Genomic DNA, 16,029 nt, shown 5'->3' on the forward strand with positions numbered 1-16,029 from the left:
AACGCTTGCTGTCGGTATGATAATTGTTCAAACGAGTACAATCACGGGAAAATTATCGCTTGGCGATCCTTCTCTGTCTCATCCGCACACAAATCCGATCGACGGAGAGTGAATCATTGGTCGACAGAGCTGCTGTTCTTTCTACTTACGAGACAGAATGAACTTGTCTACCACATGTTTGGATTCGCTCACTCACTGAGTGGTATCGTATGATGCGCGACGAACACATTGATTGAAGAAGTTGTTTTCACATGCTGAAAAAAATTGGATGCTTTCGTCGATCTCTCGTCAATCACCAACATTGAGAGAAAGTTCTCAGAACGGTTCTGTGGAGGTGTTACTCCTGCTAGAACCTCAAGTTATGCGTTGAGTGCATGCAGCCGAGAGCTATACGCAGACAATGATATTGAATTGGTTCCAATTTTAGATGGTGACTTTTAGTTGCTGAGAAAAAGCAGAAAGACCCATACTCCAGAATAATAGTTGTTTTATGAAGCGTTATGAGATCTCCCGGATGAGCTCCCCACCACGGTGCCGCAGATCGAGCGGAGAAAATTTACCGTCTTTTGACATTTTTGCTTCAAATACGTAATGTGGGTATTCCAATTGCATTTTGAATCACATCAGACGCCAAGGTACTTGATGGTCAATGATTGGATAATGCTTCTGTCTAAAAGCTTAAGTTGCAATTCGACTGGGACCCGCTTTCGAGTAAATACTACCAGTTCAGTTTTCTGCGGCGAGAATTCGATCCCTAAGTTCTTTGCCCAAGAAGACAAATTATCTAGGGAATTTTGCAATGGTCTTTGCAAGTGTTCGGCATGGGAACCTCTGACGGAAACCAAGCTGTCTTAGCGTGCATTGTTCTGCCAAAAACTGTCAATATCTTTCACATAAAAATTATAAAGAAGGGGACGGAGACATGAGCCTTGGGGTAGCCCCATATAATTATTTCTGAAAGTTGTCAGTTGTCCGAGGGTGAAGTTCATTCGCTTTTCTGACAACAAATTGTACAAGAAGTTATTCAAAATTCCAGGAAGTCCACATCTGTACAGATTGACAGAATTTCTATGGAAATGAATCAAAAGCTCCCTTAATATCCAAGAATACTAAAGCCAGTTGCTCTTTGTGCGCAAAGGTCAGTTGAATATATGTAGAAAGCAACGCTAGACAATCGTTTGTTCCTTTGCTCTTGCGAAACCCAAATTGTGTTCCGTTCTGTTCTTTGTTTTAGAGAGGCTTTAAACTTTGCAGTTCATTCGCCTTCACCAAATTGTGTACTTGATAGCAAATTATTTGTCTGGATTCATTGATCGAGTCTTCGAAGGATCATTTTCTCCAACAATTTTCTAATGCACAAGAGCATGGGGATAATTCCTCATCATAAGGAAACTGTTACAGATTGTGATGATCACAAAAAACTACTCTCCCTCTCTCATTTCAGATCTTCAGAATATGAACGCGAAGCAAAGACCGACACATTCCCGCGCTATTTCCCTCTTCGAAGAGATTCCAAGCAACCGGTCGTGCGCGGAGGCATACATCGAACCGCACTGGTGTGCCTGCCTGAATTGGGAAACGATTGAGGACACCTCGTCGGAGGAGGTATTCCGCTCTGCCATGGCGATCGTGGACTTTATCAACAAGTACACGGAGCGACACCGATCGCTCTGCGCAACGCTCAGTCTGGACGAGATCACGTGGGCGGCGAAGTTGTCACCCCACGACGATCTGGTCAAGTTCAAGAAAAACAAGGACACCGACGGGTATCTGGGCGATTTTAGTTCCACGGGAACTAGAGTGGCACACGACATGTACCAGGTCAAGCTCATCACGAATCCCGGCAAGGCGATCTACGAGGGCAGCGTGCTGCACGACCTGAACAGCAATCAGTACCGGATAAAGCTGAGCGACATATCGCGCATCAACAAGTACGGTTCGCAGGCGAACTGTATATACGACAAAGATCCAGAAATGAGGAAATATTGCTACTGTAAGCACTAGACAGCGAAGGATGGGTGGCGATGTACATAATAAGCATATTTATAAGAGTGATTTTTCGAGTCAATCTTAGTTATAAGTGTTTGGAATGTTTAGTTTGATATGTATGTATTCCAGAATCTCGAGGAAACTTGGACAGTGAGCACAGAAACTATTTTTGTTTAATAGGTTATCCAAAAATTTACTGTAATGAAAAGATAGGTTGGGAGTATTTTTTTACATTTTTACACGTCACAAACAGATGGACTGCAACCGAAAAATATCTCTCGATAATGCTCATTAGAGCTTGCGCCCAGTGTAAGTTAACAAAGTGGATGTACAGTCACGCTGTATTCGAACCCTTTCTTATACTGACGTTTTCCTAAATGATGCATTGTTTTTTGTGTCCGTAGTTCATAATTCATTTTGCTCAATGTGTTGAGTAATAAAAATATTCACAAAAAAAATACTCACTTATTTCAGCGAAAATCCCAAGGAGAGTTCTTTTTCTTGTTCACTTCGATGAATACACTTGTTTCTAGTTGATTGATTGTATATACCAATACCAATCAGAGGATTATACAGAACGCGCATTTTATTAGATAAACTCCCCACAAATCTTCTCATCCGTAACAAAATTGTTAATTGGTTCTATATCCGCAATGCTACTTTTCGTATGGTTGAACAGCGTGTCGTTTATATAGGTAGGAGTGTGTGTGTGCAGCTTGGTGAATGTGTTCTACCACCCTTACTTCTTTATTGGATCAATTGTAGTTCCTCCACGAATCTGTCCCCATCCAATCAAACTGAAAATAAAAACAAGTGGATAAAGTTAATAATCATTTAACGACACAAAAATATTATCTTCCTTACCGCCAATGCTTCTCAACACGTCTGCTCAGTGCAATCTTTTCGTCTTTCTCCGTGCACACCGGGTTCGTCAGGGCAATCTTGGCCAAATCAGCCTTGGAAGCTACAACCCTTCCACCGGTGCTCAGTGAACCAATGTTAACCAGCAGCATTTCGTTCTTCGTTAGTTTCTGCACCTTGGCGCCCTTCTTGTCGCCCTCGGTACGAACACCGAGCAATCGCTTCAGCAGGTAGTACGACACTTCAAGTTCGACGAAAATCTTGGGTAGAGCACCAACAGCGCCCAGCACTTGGCCAACAAGACGATCAGCACGGCATAGAGTCGGTTCGATCTTAGTACCCACACCAATTAGTCCACCCGGCACGGCGAACTGCAAATCGTTCTGCTCGGCGTATAGTGAGACAATCTTGGAAAAGATTGGCTGGCAGGTCAGCTTACCATCGGCATCTTTACTGACCAATCCAGGCCGCACTTCAATTTCCTGACCAACGGTCAACACACCGCGCAGGATAGATCCGCCAGCGACTCCACCCTTCAGGTCCTTCACTTCACAACCTGGTTTGTTCACGTCAAACGATCGGATGACGATCAATCTTGGCGCACCGATGAAATTTCTCGGTGGAATCGGAATCTTCTTGCTTATATACTCGCACAACACTTCAATGTTGTACTTGAGCTGCGCTGAGATGGGAATAATGGGAGCCCCCTCGGCCACTGTACCCTGTACGAACTTCACGATTTGTTCCTGCTGCTCCTTGGCTTGCGTATCCTTAACCAGATCAATCTTGTTCTGGAGAATAATGATGTGCTTGAGCTTCATAATCTCGATTGCAGCCAAATGTTCCGATGTCTGTGGCTGCGGGCAGGATTCATTGCCGGCGATTAGCAGCAGAGCAGCATCCATAACGGCGGCACCGTTCAACATAGTAGCCATAAGAATGTCGTGACCGGGGCAATCGACGAAGCTCACGTGACGTACCAGCTGGAAACGGCCGGTACAAGCTGGCCGGTAGCAGGGAAAGCTGTCGTCCTTGTTGGAACCACCCGATGTGTAGCAGGTGGGGCGTAAACACTTGGGATTGTCACACTTGTAGATCTTGGCGTTGGCGTAACCTGGAAAAAAGCGGAAGTCGATTCGTTATTGGGCTTACAGATACAGTGTTAAAATACTAAGCAATAGTTTTATCTAAACACGAGACAAGTTAATTTTCAGCAATTCAACATAGTTCCTAGCCTAGAGGAGGTTCCTGTTGTTCAAGCCTGGTGCACAAACTCATCTTAGGTTTTAGATGATAATCCTAAAATCAAATACGAGCACTGTTTGGAACAGTAAATCCGGTTCAACATTTGTTAAGCAAAATTTTGACTGATTTTCGAAGCCAGTGAAGCATTTATTGAAATTGAAGGGATAAGCCGGTGTCGGGTGTTACCGAACAAAGACACCACAAACAGTTTCACGAATTTAGAGAATGGCTAAAAGAAAAAGGGACATATTGAAGATTGCGTAGACAATAGTGCACCGGAAGATCTTCCAGTAAACCTTAGACATGCAGCTTATGGACGTGATGGATCGAAAAGCAGCAGGTACGCTCTGACCGAGGCCAGGGCTTCCTGACAGGCGTGTATAAAAAATTCTCAAACATTTCGATTTCAAGTTCTTCGTAGCCACTTGGTTACGCGTACGCTTACCAAGCGATCGATCGTGAGGTCAAACTCAGGGCCCTCAATTGACCATCTTTGTGTTGTTATAGAATAACTACGTCCACGCAACCATCATCAGCGATGGACATCGATCCACGGTGGAACAAAGATCGATTCATCCATACAACTGCTCTGCTCTGCAAGAAACATCGGGCTGCTGTTCTATAAATAATCCAACAATGATCAATATCAACTGTCTCCGCTGTCCGGTCTGCTGAACAATGGTAGAACAGAAAGAATACCCTTACGCCTAAATGGCTACTACTGTGTAATTTACCATAATGTAATGAAACAGAAAACTTAACGCCTAAATGGCTACTACTAACTATTGTGTAATTCACAATTTATAGAAACATAAACATATGTACATGTACACGATTAAACCTGGCTTTGCTACAGCTAAATGCTAATGAGCCTAATAAATAAATGGGATAAAAAAAAAATTTCGATTTCGATTTTTTTTTGTTGATTCTAGAGGGGGATGTTTCTGGTGTCTTGAACTGTGTTAACCATCGATCGAGTTTCATTTGCTGCAATTACGGCCACATGCCTCCGTAAAGGACGGCAGGTCCTAAAAATGTAGTCTGGATCCATTTCATTTTGACGTAGAACTACGTCTTTCATTAAGGGTGCCAAATCAGAAAACAGGTCACGTTTTCATGAAATAAAGTTAACGTTAATAAATATTTTTGCAGCGAACGGATTTTGGCGATTTAAATACTAAACGAATCGGAAATTCCATAATATTTGTTTAATATGCTATACATTAGAATCCCCTGGTTTGTAAATGGTTCAAATTCATGGAAACTTTAAGTGTTTCCATTTCCCATTCATTTGTTCTGTCCATTTGTGTGCTTTCCCGAACAGAGCTATCAATAACGAGCAACTTATCGACGACCAACGGAGGGGAAATCGTAGGATTTAAAGTCTCCGTGAACAAAGGAAAAGTACAAGAATGAAGGGAAATACATGCCTAGAGTATAAACAGTGGATCTCGCTGGGACAAACTTTCATTCGGCATAGGACTGTTGAGTAATCCAGTTCATTTGCTTTCGCTGCGCTTCGATCTAAGATTGGACCCCACCAGTGGTAATCCAACTTGGATATCGTCGTTTGGTTTTTCTGTTTGTTTTTCGTGTTATTCGTATCGTGTTTTTTTCTTTCCGCGTCAAAATTGGACGCTTCGCGTAGTGTGTGATGAGCAAAAAGAAGAGGAAGGCAGGCTCGAGCCCTGCAAAAAACGAACGCATTGCCAGGAACAATAAAATTTCGAGGCAAGCGTCATCTAGTGATGCACGCGATGTTGGTGCAGTGAAAAGCGCTCGCACTGAACCGAGCTTTCGCGAGTGTCGAGCAACAGCGAAGTAGGCGATTTCGGCGCGTCGGTCGAAAATGTAAACGCCGTTACCCAGGCAGCAACCAAAATCAAGCTCCTCCCGCTGGTGGTGAAGGCGATCGCTCTTGACAAACTCATCAGCGAATTCGCATCGATGGGTGTTACAGCAGAGTACAAGCTGTGTGGCATATTTCAGACTTCTTCCAAGCAGTTAACATTGTTTATTTTCCATCTCCATAAGGGCTTCGTTGGTGCCTTTGAGAATGCATCAATGTATTAGACTGACGTTATGGCGAATCAGACGTTAAGGTTGTGCGCCAAAAATTATTTGGGGAATACCAAGCATCTTGAATGTCTTACTGGAATGTTATAAGTTATTTGGGTTCGCGTGCCAGTCGCAAAGCTGCCTTCAGCTAGGATTGCATTTGCGCTAATATTGATCATAGTGAAGCATTGCTACTGTTTTTGAGATTGTTATTAACAAAAAGAGTTCATTTCGCTTGTTTAGTCACCAAGAAAGTAAATGTTCTGGAATTTTCTATGTGATTAGGTTTTGCTTGCCAGTAGCAAAACTTCCTCCACTAAGGATGACAGCTGCGCTTCTCTCGAGCATGAGAAAGTAATGCAACTCTTTTCGAGGCCAGTAATATTAACAGAAGCGTTTCTTTTGAGAATAGCGCAACATGATGAGAAGTGTTTATATTCCTAGTAGTTTCAAGCCACCAATGTATGATTCTGTATGCATGCTATGGCGAACGCTTGTTTGGCGCTTGGTTTACGTTGTACGAACGATACCTAGAGGAGCGATTCCTTTGAGGCAATACTAAATAACATGTAGCATGATATTTGATACTTGCAAGTGTTGTCATTGTTGTTGTTTCCAAGTGGTGCCAAAGATATACAGGGTAACTTCGATATAACGTACATTTTACTTTCAAAATTGTACGTTGTATCGAAATGTACGTTATATCGGAGCATAATAATGAACTCTGAAACGTAGCTTATATTACTTTATTGTATTGCTGTTTGAGTAAGGTTGATGAATAAAATCAACAAGAAGACGAAGCCAACTTTTCGTTCTGTTGATTGAAGTTTGATTCATTTAGAATCCGGAATCACAAAACAGTAGTATTTCGGGATTGGTTAAAGTTACAACACAAGCTTTAGTATCAAAATACAGATAATTTATTGTTCTTCCAGAAAAAAAATATTTTTTTGGACTTTAATCATGTGTACGTTATATCGAAGTTTCCCTGTATTGATGTAGTTATAAGATATGGAATAATGGTGCTGGTGCAACATGTATATAATCGACTGTTGCCGAGTCTATGTCAATTTCGAAAAAGGCCACCGGAATAGCATTCGAGGTTAATTTTCAATGCATTGACATGAAATAAATTGCGACGTACGATTGTTTTGCGAGGGCAAGAATGAATCATCAATCAATCATCCAATCAATCATCGTCAACTGAATCTACAATGAAAAAACCATTTCAGAGATTATTCTACTAAGCAGTTGTTTCTAAAATTTCACAGCATTATAGAATATTATCCGAAGGTATAAACAAACGACTTATATAAAATAACAGCGTAGTTCTACGTCAACAATGCGGTCGTATCTTGGACACAACCTCCTAACCTAAAATTATCACAAAAAAATTGGACTACAAATGACATAAAAATGAAACACATATAAATCCTTTCACGAAACATAACTTAACAAAAAACTTGCTGTTTGCTTGCTGGACCCGATGGCAAGGATGTCCTCGGACCATGCCTCCAGGCCAGTGGAGAAGAAGCCGTGCCGTTGAAGATGTCGAAGTGTTCTTATTCCCCTTCATCGTGGAGGGGAAGGAACAAGGATCTTCTTGACTGATCCATTGTTCGACGCTAGATCTTGAAATATGGTTCGGCATCTTTTAGGTAGTTGCTCGACGGAGTTGTGGATTTGGCAGTGGTCGCAGAGTAGATGGAAAGATCTTCTATGCGAAACCGAGCAATGTCTGCTCCTCAGTCTGGACAGGATTCGTTGTTCTCATTCTTTTTAGAATGTCAAACCTGACAATCAAGCCCTTGACTTTTCTGAGGAACTACCCTCTCTCTGCCAACCACCTTTCGGTCCAACTGGATCCATTTCTCTCCAGGCACGGGTCAATGTTTGTTCGAGGCGAGGCTTTCTGCAATCGGGTGTTGTTTAGAACAGGTTTTAGACTTCATGCGCTATACTGGGTAATACAATGGATTAAGATCGGGGCTGGATGGTGCGGTTCGAGGTGTGGCACTGAACCCCATCTTGTTAAAATACAACATTTGACTTCGGGCAGAACTGCTCTTTGATCCACGAAAGAACATACTTACTTAAATTACCGATGTTGACCTCCGTATTCACTTTGTCGCCTTCTGGAATGAACACCGGGCCACGTCTTTTATCGGGAGGGAACTAATATAGCGATCGGTTTTGGAATTCAATACGAGTTCGACTGTGAACATGCTCTCGTCGGTGAACAATAATATCGGATTTTTTCGCTTGAGTATGTTTAAGATTTTCTCATTTCCTGTAATATTCCTTTACGATCTGCCGTGTCGTAAAGTCGTTGATTCTGTCTTCCTTCGCCATTTTTCTAATTAATGGATTCATCCGAATGTTCTCTTTTTTATCGCCGCCATGAATAAGCCTCGGAGTTCGAGCTGATTGAAATTTGCGACATTTGCGCGTGGAACAAATCACGAATACGCTGCCACTTCGTCATGGTGCAACTAGTGCTCCTTTTACTCGCCGCTATGAATTATCGCAGATATTAATTATAGCTTACGTGCATGTAATGAAAACCAAAGCATTGTATACACAGGTGAAACGGAACGTACGATGGTGCAAACATTATCAGGCATACCGTACGTTGAGACAACGAAGTTCCTCTAGGAAAGTTAGTGCCATGGAAGAAGAAGAAAAGTGAAAACTGTAGAGAACAAACAAAAGTTTTATCGTGGAAATTGGAAGGTACAAGAGCCGCTCAAGTCAAAAATGCGCCTAGTGACCAACAAGCTGTATCCAGCGTATGGCTCAAGCAACGATGGGAGATGGGAGTCCAACAGCCAACTCTGGAATAATAGTAAGCGATAAACTGATATCGAATTTCGCTAATATTCTTCGTGTGATATCATCAAAGTAGAAATTCAAGTACAAAAAGTACCAGAAACTTTTGTTTGATATTCGGCATCTTCACTTCTACGAGTGATATTATTGGATTAATTAAAAAGTATCTGTAGTTTTCTTGTCACTGGATTAGGATTGGGCGACCTTGAATTGATATTTAGAAGATCGACCTTTCTCGAGTTTTGCTCTTATCAACTCAATCGGCGATCCATTTTTTTATATACATAGAAGACGATATAAGAATGCGTTTTATCACATTAACATCCATTTCCACTTTCGAACGAAGATCAATTTCGTTAGCGCAAACATCAAATGGACTAATAACGCCAATATGTAATTGTAGAACACATGCGAATGGAATTTTTCGAACTTTCCCATTTTCCTTCAGAGTTTTCCGAAAATTTTCAATTGTCTTGTTTGGTTAAAATGTATATGTATAATATGTATAAATCAACGTCAACCAGAGGAGAATGAATTATTGCGATTCCGGGAAAAGTGATGTGCCAATTGAATTTAACAATATTTTATGTTAAATGCAATTATTTTATGTTAAATTTGTTTTTGTAATAAGGTAAATGATTTTGGCTTGTCCAGTCGAAAATATGATCATGCTTTGTTCACTTTTATGAATGCTCTAATTCATCACACATTTATCAAATCAGGTATTCGAATGTTTCAAAACATATAATAAAAATTGTCTTTTTCATGATTATAGTTTTATAGTATATTTTTACGGATTCACATGTTTTAAAGGATCATAAAATACACCTTCTATTTGTGTCAATGTGTCCCTCATTCGAGCTAACTTTTAATCGATCACCAGATGATTATTTGGTACGTATTCAAACTTTTTCTGGATTATAACACTTACAAATATTGTAATCATCATTCTCGCACACCGTTTGTATCAAATATACATAGCTAAACCATTAAATTAACGCATTTTGATGAACTCAATTCTGATCATGAATTGTTCAATTCAATAATGTTGTTTTGTCCACATAATTTCTATGGCAACCGCTTGGTGCGTTTGTTTATTGTGTCCTTCGCACATAGCAGAAATAAAGTTTCTCTGTGTTGAGTGTGTTGAGGTGAACACTTTTAAAAGGCCCAAGAAAAGGCAATATTCTGAAGAAAGCCTTAATTATGAATGGATAAATATGATGACAGTAAACTCAAGCAATGATAAATGCAACATCTATTTGAGAATTCGAATGTTTTCATTCCAGAAAGATGATTTCTAAAACCGGACAAACCATGATCATTTTTTGGACAAACCATGATCAGAGGTGTTCAAACCATGATCATAATTTGTCTTTGAGGAAAATCGTTAAAAAACATAAAAATTCGAATAATCTCAAAACCTTATGGTAGTATTAGCAACTAGAGACTTTAGGCTTTTCAACAAACCCAAACATTTACTAGTTGCGTAAAAACACCTCAAATCGGACAAACCAAGATTATTTACCTTAATCTTTATCAATTTTAACTACCGCCGTTACAGAGGTGAAACAGACCAGAAGGTTGAAAATCTCTTAAATGAAGAATACAAAAATTCCCATCTATGGTTACGATCAACTATCCACGTAGCCACAGGACCCGTTACTTCTCTCAAATAACTCGTTCCACACGATGTGTTGGAGTCTCATGAGCCGATGTCCGTACCGGATGTAATTATGCAATTACAATAGCATCAATACGAAAGTCGATCCAGAAAGGAGGCCCCAAGGAACTAGACATAATCAAAGCGTTCAGTTTATCAGATACCGTTACCACACAATTCACAGCGTTGCTTTAACATTCTGAGCCAATATCTGAATTTGTTATCCATGCTGCATAGGTGTAGGAAAACAGCATCAAAATATTATGGCGAATCCCAGAAGCGAGTGACTTACTTAACGTCACTCGCAGCGCAGAAAAGAAGAGATATCATGAAGAAATACTACAACATGTTCTAGAGCTTCAAAATCCAACAATCAATGCATGACAACGCTTCATTTATTCAGGCACACGATTCCGTTGTGGGTAAACTTAATCAATTTTAAAATTGTAAAAATACAATCAATATCTTTGCGCTTACAGACTAATTCGGTGAAATTTAATCTACCTCCAGCGGCAGACGACGACGAGCGAAATTAAATCAGAACACATATTTCATGCAGTTGTCGGCTCCACATCGGCACTCGGTTAAATTCTCCGGGTCCGGTTTACCCCTTCCTGGGCCACCATCACCCTGCTCCTCGTTCTCCTGGCTAACATCCAGCGCCCGGCTTTCGTTTATCTGCGTCTGATAGTTGATGGTCAACTCCTCACCGGCTTCGATTTTTCGCTTGGCGAAAAAGGCTAATCGGGGCAAATTCGGGTCCAGACAGTTTACCCATACCGACCAGATGCCGCAGTTTGGATCGCACGAGTGGTTGATGAAACGTGCAATGTTTCCATAGTGAGCGGCATCGATCGTGTACGGGTTGTCGCTCCCGTTAAAGTCAAGGTCAAACAGATAGGTTCGACCAACGGCGTCGTACTCGCGGCCACGTTTCTCTGCCTCCTCATAGGTCACAACCTCCCCAATGTACTCTGTGATGTACCAACCCTCGTAAATGGTTTGATTGGTTTTGACACCCCAGCCTCGCCCATTGGATGTTTTGAACAGCGACACGTTGAACTTCCGTCCATTCTGCATGACACGATTGTTGCAATCCGCGTTGCACCGGCAACGCTTGTTACACTCGTAGATAGGCGTTCCGGGTGCTACATTCAAACGTTTCTTCGTGTTGTACGCCAGTTTCGAGCCAGCCATTTTTCCGCAACAGTCACTCCGAAAAGTGCACTGTTCGCATTCGCAACCATACGGTGGATCGTCAGGAATTATGACACCTTCGCCGGCGAAGTTCTCCTTGATGTATTGAAAGTTTTTCTGAGGGACATCCAGGTCCTCCATATTTTCCACCACTATCTTACTGCTTGGCTCAAACTCGTTAATCATATCCTCGAACTCTTTCATTTTGATTAGCTGCTGGTGACGCTTTTGGTAAGACATTTCCAAGCCTAGATTAGATATGATCCTGTCATATACACGCTTGTTTTTGGACCCATTGCTGATAATCTTAGCATATAGGATCAAGTCACTATCGAAGCCCAGCGGGTCGAATTTTTCATGCTCCTCCGAAATATCTTTGAAAGATTTCGATTCGTGTTTGACCAACGTCTCCTTGTACTCTTCCGTTTGGCGTAATTCTTCACGGAAACCATCTATCGTGTCTTGGTACGCTTCGATTTGATACTGCAAAAACTCATGAATAAAATCGCATGTTCGGATGTTATTCAACGGTTCCCACGTATTACTTTTGGTGCTGTAGCCACGCCATTTAATCTCAAAGTGGGGTGCATTGGAAATCTCTTGTATATCGATAATCTGTTCCACTGCGTATTCTCCGTCTTTGTTAACTTTCGGTTTGTATGTTTTCTTCTTTTTGCCACTAGCAGAAACCGGTGTTTCGCATCCATCTTTCCTAGTTGACGGTGAACTGGTGCTAGTTTCGCTCATAACCGACACTACTGATTTCCGTCGCCGCAAGGCTCGAGAAGATCCTTCGCTATAGTCAGATTTAACCGAAAGACTTCTCCGGGATCTACCTTGAGAATCAACGCTTATCACCGAATCAGTGTCATCTTCCTTGTGCCCATCATTATCGTGGTTCTGTCCAGCGCTCTCACCACTCATGGCTTTATTGAAGTAGTACTCGATATTTCGTTGCCGCAGCTTGGCATCTCCGACAGGCGTCCCGCTGAAGTAGGAGTATATTTTAGCCTGCTTGAAGCGGCTCCCATCCGGCGGGCTCGAATCAGACAACCTGCGCTTCCCAACTGCCGCCGGGGGCGTCTTTATCTTGTATCGCTCGTGGGTCATTTTTATAAACTGTCCCAATTCCGCAGGACACGTCGTTAATCGCTCGATAAGCTCGTCAGCTAACGGCTCTGGAAGATCAGAAAGCAAAAGAGAAATTTGTGTCTGGATCAGTTTTTGTCCTCTGAATAGGTCGAAACATTTTTGTTTTTTTAGCACTACACAGAAAAAGGGCGCCAGGACCGAATTTCACACTTAATTTATGTACCATCAGATTTAATCGCAAAATATTTGATTTTCTGCCTCGCTCATGACCAGCGAGTAGCCCCTTCAGAGAAGTTAAATTTTCATTTATCCTGATTCCAGATACAAACTTCTCGAGAACTTTAATCTTCCAGAAACCTCTGCCTCAGCTAGAATCTACGAACGCGGTACAGTCACACGAAACAGACATATGAAAATTTATCATAATTGTATGTTCACACAAACAAACAAAATATTGGGACCGAACAGAAAAGCAAACATTCCGATCTACCTAGCCTAAATGAAGCTGGGGATATCCGATAATTAACTGAACTAAATAAGGTAAATTTGAATAGGTTTCTCTTCACTTACCCAGTTTTATGGTAATGTTACGTTCGAGCTCGTTCTTGAAACGAACCGTCTGAACTCCGGAGATAGCTTTAACCACGGTGGATTTTCCGTGTGCTACATGGCCGATGGTACCAATGTTGATGGTGGCCTGACGCGAGATAACCTCCGGAGACAAGGGCGTCAATTTGGCGACATCCTAGAAATAAGCAATGAGATGTATATATGTTTCACGTAAACAAGAATTGAATTGAATAAATTCTCTATATGGAATTAAAAATAATATTAACAAATTTTTTGTTCGTATTGTTGCTTACAACATTACACTGCATACGGGTCTTAATCTTATGCTGGAGTCCTATGAATGTGTATGTGCAAGGGAGCAAGGTATACTGAATGAAGAATACATTCTAACCTCGAAAAAAGAAGCAGAAGTGCCTTCGTTGCATCAGCAAATGAGCCTACAAAATCACAGTACTTCAACACGCTTGCATCCCAAATAGATTGCTATAATCTCAATATCATCATAACCAGTCACCTTTCTCTATAAATCCGATATTTTGCATCATAAAATCCATCATTAAAAACCGGAATTTTGTGGCATGTTGGCATTTCACTCTCAATCACAGGCAGTGAACTTGAGGCACTCGCCTAATTGTACCCGAACGAACCGACCCACCGAGCAAACTTACCAGCTGGGATAGATCCTGTTTCTGGAGGTGCGGCTGCCCGGTGGTGGCCTGTGTTTGCTGTTCGCCTGAAGACATCTTATCAGTTCCACTTTTCGGTATCTGTTTCGCTAGCTTCGGAGGCTAAATTCACTAAATTTCACCAAAAAAGAACGACAGCCACTCTGCGCGAAGTGTGTGTTGCCGATTTGACTCACTTTGAAAGGACTTCTTGTTCTTCTACGTGTTGGTAGCGCACGGTTTAGCTTTTTGTCGCGCTTGATCGGTACGCTAGCTGTCAGTGCAAGAAGCGGGAACCGGTTATAAAGGGGGGGGGGGGGGTAGGAATTTCGATATAATGAGTGGCATTATACACTGGAGAAAACCATTAGTAAATGCAGCTACCAAATCTTTAGTAGTTGAAACATTGGTAAAATATACAATTTTTGGTTCCCGGAATAAATCGCCACAGAAAACGACTGCAACAGAAACCACCGCTTATAAAATGTGTAGTAGGCTATAAATATTGTGGCGCGGTATTGTATTTCAAAACAAGAATTAACCGGGCAAACGTATCGCCCCAGGCAAACGTAACGCCCCGGGCAGACGTATACCGTCCGACGCTCGCTAGAGCTCGGTCGGACATTGCTAAAGGATCGTATCCTATGTTTCAAACTAACCGGGCAATCAGTGGATCCCAGGTTTGCGTGCGAGACACCGCCGCTTCCGACGGCGGGTCGGCGGTGGACTCGGATTGCGTCATCTTGGCGGCATGGGCCGCCTCGATTCCTTATCCTCGCCAAATGGGGACTTCGTCCCCATTACATTGTCCTCAGAATAAATTTCGAAAAACGAGAACAAGAGAATAAATTTATAATAGAAATGTGAGGCACATGATGTTTTTCCCGCGCCAAATATTTCTAGCCTACTACACTTTTTCTAAGCGGTTGTTTCTGTTGCAGTTGTTTACTGTGGCGATTTATTCCGGTCACCACAATTTTTTTGTACATATTACCAAAATTCTGTAAAACTGATGTCAGATGCAATTTACAACCCTACCAATGATTCGTAAATTTTACTTCATAGCATAAGTAATCTTTAGTATGTTCATACCTAGCAACTGTGTGTGCAATCTCCATTCCTCTAGTGGAAGAGAATCGATTCGGAGGTAAGTGGTGTAATGTTATGATTTATTTTACCTAAATATTTTTCTTTTTCAGTTTTTAACCGCAGAAAACAATAACGAACGTTTCACGCGGGCGTAAAACGAGGAGCTGATAAGTGATAAGGATCGAAATGTTTTTTGGACAGACTAATCAATGGAGGCTAAAAACGACAGAAATCCACGTGCATTGCGATGATGACATTTGATTGATGCTCCGACTAACGTTTACTTTTTCCCTTCTTCCGTTTTCAACAGATGACCACCAGCCGCAGCGATGAATTGCTCCCGCTCGATCGACTCGTCGTCCCAGGGACCGCCAGCAGCGTGACGCAACTGTTATGCACCGAGCAATCATCAGCAAAAAAGAAAATTACAATTCGGACAAAATCGACTCGGATGAGGAGCATTAGCACCAGAGTAGATCGTCTGTGCTGTTTCAGTTACACACTATCCGCAGCCAAAATTCTCACCAGCTGATGGACAATATGTTCGAAAGTTCGATAGTTCCAATCACATCGTCACAACAATAATAACAACTACAGCGGGAAACGTCCGCACTCGCTTATCACGGCTAGCAACATTCTACAGCAGCTCTTTGCGATGGCACTCAGCGACGACTACCAACAGCAGCCCACAAACCCTACCATCAAAGCACTATTTCCGGAGCATATCCGGTCGCTCAACAACATAAAATTCGGGGGTTAACGGAGAGTCAT

The 16,029-nt window shown here is 41.8% G+C and overlaps 2 protein-coding genes across 4 annotated transcripts in view; one reads left to right on the plus strand and one right to left on the minus strand.

Annotated features, from left to right (window-relative positions):
* Positions 1-2,779, plus strand: part of LOC129774949 (uncharacterized) — a 41,429-nt gene extending 38,650 nt beyond the window's left edge. For both annotated transcript variants that reach the window (XM_055779056.1, XM_055779057.1), the window contains exon 5: positions 1,445-2,779. In XM_055779056.1, coding sequence (XP_055635031.1) covers positions 1,445-2,004 — 560 coding nt within the window. In that variant the 3' untranslated portion in view covers positions 2,005-2,779. The remainder of the gene's footprint in view (positions 1-1,444) is intronic.
* On the minus strand, positions 2,513-14,425 carry LOC129774948 (eukaryotic translation initiation factor 2 subunit 3-like). 2 transcript variants are annotated; one of them, XM_055779055.1, is made up of 4 exons: positions 14,173-14,398; positions 13,505-13,679; positions 2,854-3,964; positions 2,513-2,786 (listed from the first exon to the last, which is right to left on the minus strand). In XM_055779055.1, the coding sequence occupies exons 1-4, from the start codon at positions 14,245-14,247 to the stop codon at positions 2,729-2,731; spliced, it is 1,419 nt and encodes a 472-aa protein (XP_055635030.1). In that variant the 5' UTR covers positions 14,248-14,398; the 3' UTR covers positions 2,513-2,728. The 2 variants fall into 2 exon arrangements, with proteins under 2 accessions (XP_055635030.1, XP_055635029.1); XM_055779054.1 differs by lacking the exons at positions 2,513-2,786; positions 2,854-3,964 and adding an exon at positions 11,019-13,020 and having other exon boundaries at positions 14,173-14,425.
* Between the last annotated feature and the right edge of the window lie 1,604 nt (positions 14,426-16,029).

The sequence above is a fragment of the Toxorhynchites rutilus genome, chromosome 3, assembly GCF_029784135.1.
Source record: "Toxorhynchites rutilus septentrionalis strain SRP chromosome 3, ASM2978413v1, whole genome shotgun sequence".
In the NCBI taxonomy this organism is placed as follows: Eukaryota; Metazoa; Arthropoda; class Insecta; order Diptera; family Culicidae; genus Toxorhynchites; species Toxorhynchites rutilus.

What these genes read in the sequence shown, in the direction of transcription:
- LOC129774948 (XM_055779054.1), bottom strand. Translation starts at nt 14,247, where the DNA reads ATGTCTTCAGGCGAACAGCAAACACAGGCCACCACCGGGCAGCCGCAC. An exon ending in AACAGGATCTATCCCAGCTG is followed by an intron (nt 13,680 to 14,172) that starts GTAAGTTTGCTC and finishes GCTTATTTCTAG; the next exon opens with GATGTCGCCAAATTGACGCC. An exon ending in TAACATTACCATAAAACTGG is followed by an intron (nt 13,021 to 13,504) that starts GTAAGTGAAGAG and finishes CTGATCTTCCAG; the next exon opens with AGCCGTTAGCTGACGAGCTT.